This window comes from Schistocerca piceifrons, chromosome X, assembly GCF_021461385.2.
Source record: "Schistocerca piceifrons isolate TAMUIC-IGC-003096 chromosome X, iqSchPice1.1, whole genome shotgun sequence".
In the NCBI taxonomy this organism is placed as follows: Eukaryota; Metazoa; Arthropoda; class Insecta; order Orthoptera; family Acrididae; genus Schistocerca; species Schistocerca piceifrons.
In genome coordinates this window covers 260676340-260688628 of record NC_060149.1, presented here as the reverse complement: position 1 = coordinate 260688628, position 12289 = coordinate 260676340, and the positions used below count along the sequence as shown (strand labels likewise).

The window sequence follows — 12289 nt, the reverse complement described above, 5'->3', positions numbered from 1 at the left end:
ACAATGAAGATATGTAGAGAGCAGCTCTATTGTCAAACCTGTATTAATTGTTCCTTCAGTTGTATATCAGATATCCAGAGTGCTTGTGTTGTTAAAGTGTTGTTTTGTGTTGTCCTTTGTGTTTCAATTTGTGTCTGAAATGGGTGATGAACAAAAAAACTTGTAGTGACTATGGATCAGAAACTACATGCTGTAATGAGACTGTATTTTAGGGTAACAGACAAAACTGTTCCATGGGATTTAGAGGTGCGAAAGTAGTACTGTTAGAGACAGAAAGAAAAAATTAGAAAGTGGTGTGCTTCCAAAGTTAGTGGAAGTGGAGTAAAAGGAAGAAAGGCAGTGTTGAAAGGTAAGCACAAAGAAGTTCAGGAAGCTTTATTTTTGTGGCATTAATATTTAAGAGGAAAAGGTTTGTGTATGACTGAGCTGATATTGCATGAAAAAGTATTGCAATTTAATTTGCAAATAGGAGGAGAAGATTGAGAATTTACTGCTTGTGGTGGATGGTCGGATCAGTGGAAAAGAGATTCAGTATTTTCCAGTTTACAATTAGTGGATTGACTTTATCCTTTGACAAAGAAACTGTACCATTGTTGAAAGACTATCTTTCAAACTTAATTGATCATGAGGGAATTTCTGGTGAACAGGTACACAGTTGTGACAAGTGGTTTAAATTACTAGGTGCTCCTTATGAAAACACTTCCTTCAAAAAAAAAGGAAGCAGCAGCATCCAGATCAAAGAAAGGTATGGAACAAGTTACCATACTGGCTTGCAGTAATGTAGAGGGTTACCGCAAGCTTAGGCTTACAGAAATAAGTAAACTGCAGCAACATATAGGTTTCAGAAACCTGAAAAAATCAGGAATATCACCACCTCTACAGTACACTTGTAATAGAGAGAGAGAGAGAGAGAGAGAGAGAGAGAGAGAGAGAGAGAGAGAGAGAGAGAGAGAATGAATTAAGATGTCTTTAAAACCCAGTTACAAAGTGAATTCATACCAGCTGTAGAGAATAATTTCAAAGACAACAATTACTGAGTTAAGTTCTGCTGCTCCTTGATAAGGATATCGCAGAAACCTATAGTTTTCAGAAACCTGAAAAATCGGGAATCACCACCTCTACAGTACACTCATAATAAATAAAAATAAATAGCATAAAATAAATAGCATCGTGCTAGTGGCAAGCTGAGAGATGGAGATATTGAAGCCTTATTCTTACCACCAAATGTGACTGCTCTTTGTCAACTGAAGGACCTTGTCATCCTTCAGATGTGAAAGTAGTAGTATCACCACCACTTCCTCAGTTTGTTGTTTATTGTTATCAGCAATTGTTAATAGTGAAGACTGTGTAACCATGATGAGGACTGACTTGCTAGATGTGATAAGGTGGTTTGCTGGATTAGGGAAAGGGATTCCAGATATATCACTTGTAATGTCTTCAAAAGGTGGACATTTTAACTTTGAATACATCTGTGCAAGCGAAGTGGAAGATGGAAACGATGATGTAAATTGGTTGCTGAAAAATGTACTGGGTTGTGAGGATGTCAGTGCAGATGATATCACACAATTGATGACAAATGATGTTGATGACCTAACTGACAAAAATATTTGGCAAATTTAGATGGGAGAAATCTCATTCCACTTTCAGAAGGGTTCAAGTGATTGAGGCAGCGCTGCAATAAATTAGTGAGCAGGAGGAAACAATGCCAGCTAATTTCATCTGTTTACATAAGTAGAGGGATATTGCACCGTGGAAGAGGGTAAAGGGAGGGAAACAATCATGTCAGATATTTTTAAAACCTCAAACCTTTAAGTTTCATCATTTTTGTTAGGCTCAGATTTTCACATGTGTGTAATTGTATATTCATACTTAACAATGCAGTTCATTTTATATTTCCTGTAATCATTTTTAAAAGGTGCTGTGTGTATATAAAAACTATTGCAACTAGCATATGTTATGTAAGAAGGCAAAAAAATCTTAATAAAATTGGTTTTTGACATAAAAAAGGGTGTTTTGAATGGCACGGCTAGGGATGGAAGAGAGGATTTATAGCACCACAGCCTATCTCGTTTTTTGTTATTCTGCTTGACCTTCTGCCACATTCAGCTAGATAGTAGAGAATCTACCATATTGTAAAAGGTAATGACCTAATACCACTACTTTGGGGTACTCCCAAAGTTACTTTTACATCTGAAGATTCCTCTCCATTGAGAACAACATGCTGTGTTCTGCTTTCAAGAAACCCTTTAATCCAGTCACATACCTGGTCTGATATTCTGTATGCTTGTATTTTATAGATTAGAAGCTAGTACAGAACTGTATAAAATGCCTTTTGGAATTCAAGGAAGATGGCATCAACTTTGGCGCTGGTATCTACTGCTTTTTGTGTCTCGTGGACAAACAGGGTGAGCTGGGTTTCACACATTTGTTGTTTTTAGAACCCATGTCTATTCCTATAGGGAGATTTTTGGTCTACATGAATGCATTAATACGTGAGCATAAAACATGTTCCAGCATTCAACAGACTGGCTTCAGAGATAAAGGCCTGCAGTTTGGGTGTCTGTTTGATGACCCTTCTTGAAAATGGAAATGACCTGCATTTTTTTTTCCAATCATTAAGAATGTTTTGCTCCTCCAGCAAATTATGGTACACTGCCTATAGAAGATAAACAAATTCTTTCATTTACTCTAAATAGAATTGTACTGATATTCCGCCAGGTTTAGTGAACTTAACTTTGTCGAGTGACTTCCAGTTCCTTTTCCATCCCATGGTAACTTAAGTCATTTTGACATTCATGTGGCAATTTAAAGGAGGGAACTACAGTGTGATCTACCTAAGTGAAACAGTTTTGGAAAAAGATATTTAATATTTTGGCCTTATACGTCATCCTTTGTTTGGATGCCATTATGAGCAGTGTGTCTGGACAAATCGCATTGATCTGTTTACATATTTAACTTATGACTGAAACTTCTTAGGATTTTCTATTAAGTCCGTAGATATCATTTAACTTTAGAATTTGTTGAAAGCTTCACACATGGCTCTCCTTACACTAATTTTAGCTTCGTTCAGTTTTTGTTTGTGTCTGATGATTTATCTACCTTTAAATTTGCAGTGAAGCTCTTTGCTTTTGTAGAAGCTTTTTTAACATCGCTGTTGAGCTGGTGGGTCTTTTCCATCCCCGACAACTTTTCTCAGCACATAGTTGTCTAAATTGTATTGTACAATTCTCTTCAACTTTGTTCATTGGTGCTCAACATTTTCAGTGTTGGAGATGAAATTTTCATGGTGACCACTCAGGAAGCAAAAATCTGCCAGAGAGGAAAGCACAGAGGACTGTTTTATGCCCAAAACTGGCACACTATTAATAAATAATAGTAATTGGATAGAAAATTTTGTCAAAAATGATATTTAATAACTTCATGAAGTGATAGATAGATGCAGTTACTGTGGAAATTCAATGGATACTCACTATGTTCCCTTATAGTTAACATCTCTCTTTCTGGCCAGATAGCTTACTGTGTCCTGCTGATGTTGTTATCATACAGGATGTTAGTTAAGAAAACTTGGTTAATGCTTCAGTGACTCTTTGCTGACAACTTTCACAAAAGTCAGAATTTTCTCCAGTTCAGAGACTTCAGAATGTTTCGCCCCCCAGGGGCTCAGCATTCATTTGCTGGGTACGGGCTTGGCGACCCCGGGGTTCCTGAGCTGGGGACTGGTAAGCACTGCCCGTCCCCTGTCACCGTAACCTCTGAGCGTACTTCAGCGACCACCGTGCGGTGCGGCGGTGGAACGTTGTGTGTCTCAGTGAACGGGGATCTTGGCTTGACCGCCCGGATCGCGAGAATGGAATAAACCTCTATAAACCTTCTTTAAACAGTCCAGTCTTAGGTAACAGAATGCATTCTGGTAATCTGAATGTGTTTCTCATTGTGAAACAGAAGGAGGGTAGTTTTGAGAAGGTTTCGCCCTTCTATATACAAAAGGGATTGGAGGGAATCTGTGGCTCCTTAAAATCGGTGAAGCGCTTACGTAATGGGACCTTGTTAGTGGAAACTTCCACTTCCCAGCAAGCAACTAACCTCCAATCTGCTAAATGCCTTGAAGAGTATGCCATAGACGCTGAACTGCACGGCACCTTGAACTACAGCAAAGGTGTTGTGACGTGCCGGGATCTAGTTGACATTCCCAAGGAAGAACTGCAACGTGAGTGGGCTCCGGCAGGTATCGTTGATGTTCAGCATATCATGAGGAGGGTTGATGGCAATCTTGTCAAATCTGACTCCTTTATTCTAACCTTCAATAGCACGAAACTTCCTGAACATGTGAAAGCTGGCTTTCTTCGCCTTAGTGTGAGGCCTTATTTCCCGACCCCAATGCGCTGTTTCCAATGCCAGCGTTTTGGACATACCACCTTAGGATGCAAAGGCGACGCGACTTGTGGCAACTGTGGTAAAGCTGCTCATGACGGAGTTGGTTGCTCCTCTCCAGCCAAATGTATCAATTGCTCTGGGAACCACCCTGTTTGGAGTATGGACTGCCAAATATTTTTAGAGGAACGCAAAGTCCAGGAAATAAAAACAACTAAGCGTATCCCCTATGGTGAGGCCAAGAAGATCTTTAAGTCGATGCAACCTCCCACATTTGCTACATCTTTTGCCTCCCTGGTTCAGAAGCCTACTCCAAAAGTCGATGCCTCCACGCAGACAGAGGTGGTGAGTGTTGGCACTAATACATGCAGATGTCAGTGCACTTGCAACGCAGCCAGTGTTTCAGAGCCAGTAGCCCCTATTCGAATGGCAGACAAAGGTACAGTGGCGAACTTGGGCCAGCCCCTGACGCCTCCAACAGCTGAGGATGTTCCGAAGCCCTGTACAGCCATTCCCACTCCCACATCAGCTCCCCCAAAGCCCACCAAACCGCAGAAAGCTCCCATACAGCAACAACAGCGGGTCAAATCCTGTAGTAAACCATCTGACCATGCAGATGTGGTTTTCCGTGAGGCTTCCTCTGACTCTTCCCCAGAGTTGATGGAATCCGATGTATGTGTGGGGAAATCATCTCATCCCACGCCTGCCCCTCCACCTGCTGCAGTCTCCCCGCCCCGTCGGAGAGACAGGATGAAGGTGCTACCCCCAACATAGATGGCTCCCATACTCCAGTGGAACTTGCAAGGGTTCAGGACGCATGTGGAGGAACTTCGTCTACTCTCTCAGGGTAGACCACTGTGTCTCTGTCTCCAGGAGACGTATTTCCATCCATCATACTCCCCTGAGATACGAGGCTATACACTCCACAAAAAGGACGACCTGCGTGGAGAGAGAGCTAGAGGAGGTGTAGGTATTTTCGTCAGGACGGACTACCACTTCTCGCCTCTCTCACTTACGACGACGTTACAGGCCGTCGCTGTGTCCGTGCACGTGCGTCATCCATTGACTGTATGTTCACTTTACTTGCCCCCACATGATGCTCTTGATGAAGCGGCCCTCACCGACCTTCGAACACAGCTCCCCCAGCCATTCATTATTTGTGGTGATTTTAATGCCCACAATGTGCTTTGGGGCTCTGCAATTACCTGCCCCAGGGGTAGAGCAATTGAGAGGCTTCTCCTGTCATCCTGTGCCTACTTGCTCAATGGAGGACAGAGTACTCATTTCTGCATGGCGACTGGGTCGTTCTCTGCCATTGATCTCTCGCTTTGCTCTCCAGCTCTTGCCGCCAGTGCTCACTGGGAAGTGGTCACTGACTTGCACGGCAGTGATCATTTCCCAATCTGGATTCACCTGCCAGATGGCGTGGGCCCCGAAAGGAGACCACCACGATGGGTGCTCAGTGGAGCTGACTGGACGCTTTATAGCCAGTTGGCCCAATTCGAACACTGTGCGAATGTTGAGATGTGGGTGGATCATATTACCCACACGGTCCACCACGCCGCTGCAGCGTCCATTCCACAGTCCACAGGCCACCGGAAAAGGCCACCTGTGCCTTGGTGGAGTGCTGACTGCCGCTCTGCAATCAGGACCAGGCGTGCGGCTCTGCGTCGGTTCAAGTGTCGGCCGACTGCTGAGAATCTCGCAGCCTTTCGGGTGGCGAGGGCAAGATGTCGCCGCATTATTCGTGAGAACAAGACAAGGTCGTGGCAAACGTTCCTGAACACCATTAATAATTCCACCAAAAGTTCCATTGTGTGGGAGACCATCCGGAGAATTTCTGGCGGAGGAGGGAGGTGCCCCATAGCTGCTGTAATGACTAACGGCACTCTCCACACGGAGCCGCGAGACATTGCCCAGACTCTGGCAGCATATTTTGCCACCGTTACTGCAACAACCAGTCAGGATCCAGGTTTCCAGCGCCATAGAGCGGTTGTTGAGAGATGTAGTCTGACCTTCCAGTCCACCTCTCCTGAAGCTTACAAATGCCCATTTTCTATGTGGGAGCTGGATTCTGCATTGTCTGGAGCTCGTGACATATCCCCTGGTCATGACAGGATCCATTACAGTATGCTATGGCACCTCACAATGCGCAACAGAGAACTCCTCCTCACACTTTTTAATGACATTTGGGCGTCGGGTCACTTTCCTGACGCGTGGCGTGAGGCAGTTTTAATCCCTTTTTTAAAACCTGGGAAAGACCGCACGAGCCCAAGCAGCTACCGTAGTATTGCCCTCACTAGTTGCATAGGGAAGACCGTGGAGCGGATGGTCAACCGCCGCCTTGTCTGGATGTTAGAATCTCGGCAACTCCTTAGTCGCTTTCAGTGTGGGTTCAGGAGGTTTCGTTCCACCTTCGATAACCTTGCCCTCCTGGAGGCGGCTATACAACTAGCTTTCCTCCGCCGTCATCACCTTCTAGGTGTATTTTTCGACATCGAGAAGGCATATGATACCACTTGGAGGCGTCTCATCCTGGCACAGCTTCACGAATGGGGTTTCCGTGGTTGTCTTCCTCTATTTATTCAGTCTTTCCTCTCGCCACGATACTTTAGATACCGAATTGGTGACGTCCTGTCTGATCGCTTTGAGCAGGAGAATGGTGTCCCTCAGGGTAGTGTTTTAAGTGTGACTCTGTTTGCCATCGCTATTAATAGCATTACGTCCATAGTGAAAAGTCCTGTCCAGTGTTCTTTGTTTGTGGATGATTTCTCTTTGTTCTGCTCTTCTTCAAGCCTTGCAACGACAACTCGTCAGTTGCAACTTACAATTAGGCGTTTGGATGACTGGGCGCAGAAGAGTGGATTTAAGTTTTCCACCGAGAAGTCTGTATGTGTTCTTTTTAACCGTTCTCGTTCGATTTTAACCTTTCCTGAGTTGCGCGTGAGGGACACTATTCTTACTTTTAAAGACACAGTGAGATTTCTGGGTCTCATTTTTGACTCGAGGCTCACGTGGTTACCTCATCTTAAAGACCTGAAAGGGCGGTCGCTTCAGGCTTTGAGTATTTTAAAATGTCTTAGCCACAGTACATGGGGAGCTGACAGGACTTGTCTGCTCCAGTTTTACAGGGCGTTTGTGCGATCTCGGCTCGATTATGGGTGCACGGTGTATGGGTCTGCGAGGCCTTCATACTTAAAGGTTTTGGACGTTGTCCACTATGAAGGGCTTCGGTTGGCCACTGGGGCATTCCGAACTAGCCCCATACCAAGCCTCTGTGCAGAGGCAGGTGAACCGCCACTTCATATGCGGCGACGGCTACTTACGGTACACCAGGCATATAAAACTTTGTCCACACCCTACACATCTGCATACCATACCGTTGCTCAGCCTCCTCTGGCACGGTTATTTCATAACCAGCAACGTGCGACGCAGCCCTATGGGATTCGCGCACAGGATTGCCTCGCTGCGATGTCTGTGGCTGGTCTTCGTGTTTTACGTCACGGTTGGAGCAGATCTCCACCTTGGCTCCTCCGGCGTCCCAAACTTATTTTCAATTTGACTCGTTTTAAGAAGGATGGCACGCCAGATTTTACATTCCAGTCACTGTTTCTTAACATTTTAGATGTGCATCACGGTTTCACTGTCGTTTACACTGATGGCTCCAAACAGGAGAATTGCCTTGGCTGTTCTGTGGTGTTCCCTGATCATGTTACCTGGATTCGCCTCCCTGCTGAATATACCGTTTTCGCAGCGGAGCTCCACACGATCCTGAAGGCACTGGAGCAGATGCATCGTGTTCGGGGTGATCGATTTCTTCTCTGCTCCGATTCTCTTAGTTCCTTACAATCACTGCAGAACCTATACCCGACTGAGGAGATGGTCCAGCTGATATATGACCAACTGTACTTGCTCCAACAGCAGCGTAAAGAGGTATCCTTCTGCTGGGTGCCTGGTCATGTCGGCATATGGGGGCAATGAACGGGCTGATCGGGCTGCCAAGGAGGCCTGCAGAGCGCAGGATGTGGCCCAGTGTCCTATCCCCTTGCAGTCGGTCATCGCTGCACTCCACAGGAAGTGCATGGAGTTGTGGGAGGACGAATGGCTGGCGGTGACGGCCAATAAACTGCGATCAGTAAAGTCAACCACTCGGCCGTGGCGTTCCTCCTGCTGGTTGCTCAGGCGGGAAGAGGTGGCCCTCACACGTCTTCGGATCGGGCACTGTCCTCTCACACATAGCTTTTTATTACGGCGGGAGGATCCTCCGTTTTGTGATGCTTGTGGTGTGCACATCTCTGTCCGACACATTTTAACAGACTGCATTTTATACCATGATGCACGGGCAGAAGCACAAGTTGATGGGGATCTACCTTGTGTTTTAGGTAACGATGAGGCGTGTGTGTCTAGGGTTTTTAAGTTTTGTGATGTGTCTGGACTCAGGCCTAAACTTTTAGGCTGGAGGTTTTAGTGTGTTGCAGAGTGGCTGACTCCTCCCTTTTTTCCTTGCGGTCAGCCAGCCACTTCCATCTGCTACATTGTTTTAGTTCCCTCTACCATTTTCTTCCTGTGTTGTCCATGTTTTACTGCTGACGCCCTGCGTCATCCCACGCTTCGGTGTGGGTGAGCACATTTTTTTCAATGATTGTTTCCCGTGTTTTATGTTCCGTTTTATGTCAATGTTCTGAGGTTTTTTTTCTTGACACCCGTCTCACTATGATACTGCACGGGCGCTGAAGACCTTGCTGTCGTGCGCCCGCAAACCCCTCTACTACTACTACTTCAGAATGTTTCTCACACTGTGAACAACATTTAATGCAGTTTTTTTGTTATTTGCATTGAAAAATGAAAGTTGTGACTTGCAGCTTAATTTTTAAAGTAAAATTTATGTAAATTTAGAGGCATCAGACTGACAAGTATCTTTCTGCAGGTGGACCTTGTTCCAGCAGTTAAGCAGCGAGTTCTCCATTTAGCAGAGGTTGGGTGGCTGTACAATAAATTGAGACAATTTTGTGATGCCACAAGACCAGCTGGACGTATTAGCGAGAGTCTTGTAGTTGGCGTCCGCGATGAACTGACAGAGTACTACAGATTGATTGCTGTACTACGCTCCAAGGTATGTTACTTAGTGATTTATCATGATAAAGTACTATTTATCTACAGGAAGTAGACACTGAAGAATGAAACTGTCATCTAACATATTTTGATAGTAAATGTGTTATGCTTTTTCAATAATTTCTCCTTGAGCAAGAGGTAATGTAATTCACTTTCCGTCTGCATTGACCCATAGCTGCACCAAGAACCTGAAGCTATGATCCTGTAGTCAGTAGTCAATGCATTGGCTAGAACTGTGAATCAATAAAATAAACAGATATATTACATAAAAGATAAATGAATAATTAATAACAGGAGTTCTATTATAACATCTGTAATTGATGTCGAGGACACCAGATAATTATGTTGATTAATATTTGTTCAAGAAGATAAATCTGAAATGTAGGGAAGTTGGTCCTATGATAAGTTAAAATACAGTCAGAAAATAACCTTATTAAATGCAATAAAGTTGCATTGAGAGCATTATGAGAATGGTAACAGAATCCCCAAGCTAAACAGTCATCTAAGACCCTTGAAAAACTGAGTCTATTTCATGATCACAATACATAAAATATTCAGCAGCTTACAATAATTAAAAGATCAGTACGGCAGTTTTGCACAATAACACCCAAGGGATAACTAATATGATACAAATATATTTCAATAGAGATACACTATAAATATTCAGTCACACTCAGACCATTTACAATAACTATAAGTAAAGGTTTGTTTGTAAAGCATTCTTGCGAAATTGTGCTCATGTTAAATGACAAGAAAACTTCATTAAATATTGTTTAAACAGTTATTTCTGTTTGCTTGATAGAAGCAGTTTTTGTTCTTCTTTTTCAAAGGTCGTGTCAGCTAACACATGTGATTGACCACTTCTAAACTACACAGTAGTCTAATTTAAATAGCACTCTTGGCAAAAACAGCAACGTATTTGTTGCATAACTGCACAGATATGTCAAGGTATGAGGCACTGATACTGCATTCAGTTGCTGTGTTACTGAGGAGGATATGATGTCCTGACAAACATTTATATAATGAAAGGAAATATAAACATAACAAATTAATTAATAAAATACATAAAGATACTTAGCTTTCAGGGATAATAGCTATAGTACAGTGCTATCATCTGAGATATCATATGTTGAACTCACATGAAGCACTTAAAAGTTGTTAATTATACAATTCAGTGTGAAAGTATTTATTCAGTGTAAAATATAAAATTCAGTAGTATTTAAGTTCTTGAAAATATTATCATTTCATTGGATGCACCTAATTTTCCTGAGATCACAGATGTATTCACATTTGTAAGAACCATATGTCAGACTTTCTTACACTCCTTGATTCATTGTGCATTGTCAGTTCTTCAGCTGAGTCAGTCCTGCCATCCAAGTTCTTCCTGGTCTGTGTTTTACCCATTCTAGTCATGTGCTGCACGCATTCTTACATGCACTGAGCAGCCATGGACCAGCCATGCCCCACCATGCTCTGGGGCTGCTGGCTACTGTTCAGCTGCACGACAAATTCACCTCATCTCATTCTAATTCTAGGCAGCTGAACTGCACACCTAAATATGTGTAACATTATAAGATCAAACTAACTTTTGCTCCCTTTGGCTGCTTAAAATTTTCATCATTCACTTGGGTACTGATTTTGTCATAACCCAGAAGGGTTCAACTTTTAATGTTGGTAGTGGTAGACAATTTTCTAGATTAAAACACTGAAGTAGATGAAACATTAAAAATATGGGAATGACATCTCTAAATTTATTTGTAATCGGTCACTAAATACTCCATTTTTTAGTATAATGCATGTGGTGTTGTGAGATAACTTAATGTATTTGGACTATGCCACACGGGTCTTGATCCTTCTTCTGATCCAAGTACATCTTAATTTGTTTAGTCATAGTGTTAACCAGGCCTTGCACTCAGTCTTGTAACTACTGTATTTTAAGCAAAATAGGAAGATGCTGATATGCAGAGTCTGTTGTCTCAGTATCATGTAATGGAGGAATTCCTTTAATAATGAGTGACTGACTAAAACAGTCGTAATATAATGGAGTCAATATGTACATTGTACATGCTTAAATTTAACCTGTGAGCTCAAACAAACATTTTCTTGGATTAAGTTTCAGTCCGACTTGTTGGAGACACTTAAGAACAGCCCTCGGTCATCTTCTTAAGTGTTCATCAAATGTCTCTGAGAACACTATGTCATCTAAATAACAAAGACAAATATCCACTTCAGGCACCTTAGAAGATTATCCATCATCCGTTCAAAAGTTGCTGGTGCATTACACAAACCAAACGGCATTACCTTAAACTCATACAGGCCCTCATGGGTGATGAATGCAGTTTTCTCATGATCAGCCACATCTACTTTGGTTTCCCAGTATCCCAAGTACATGTCCATGCTTGAGAAAAACTTAACCCCCTTCAGACAATCTAGTGTATCATCAATTAATGGCAGGGAGTCAACGCCCTTTTCAGTTACCTTATTAAGCTTCCTACAATAGACACAAAAGTGCCATCTGCCGTCCTCCTTCCTGTTGAAAACTACTAGTGACGACCATGGGCTCTGTGAAGGCTGAATGATGTCATTCTTCATTTTCTCTACCTTGTTGTGAATTATTCGACATTCCATTTCTGACACACGGCATGCACTCTGGTTTATTGATTGATGGTCTCCAGTGCTAATTTAGTGCTTCACCTTTGATTTGTCTAATTACCTCTTCACTTGTGGATTGAAGCATTCAGAGAACTCTTGAAGAATGGCAAGTAGCTTCTTCTGTTGTTCTGTAGTGAGATCTGGTGATAGTTAA

General features: G+C 42.9%; 1 protein-coding gene across 1 annotated transcript in view; it reads left to right on the top strand.

The window, feature by feature from the left end:
* The window catches only part of LOC124722297 (gamma-tubulin complex component 3-like), a 196228-nt gene that overhangs the window by 42442 nt on the left and 141497 nt on the right, over nt 1–12289 (top strand). Inside the window, exon 3 of the mRNA XM_047247480.1 lies at nt 9315–9484. Coding sequence (XP_047103436.1) covers nt 9315–9484 — 170 coding nt within the window. The remainder of the gene's footprint in view (nt 1–9314; nt 9485–12289) is intronic.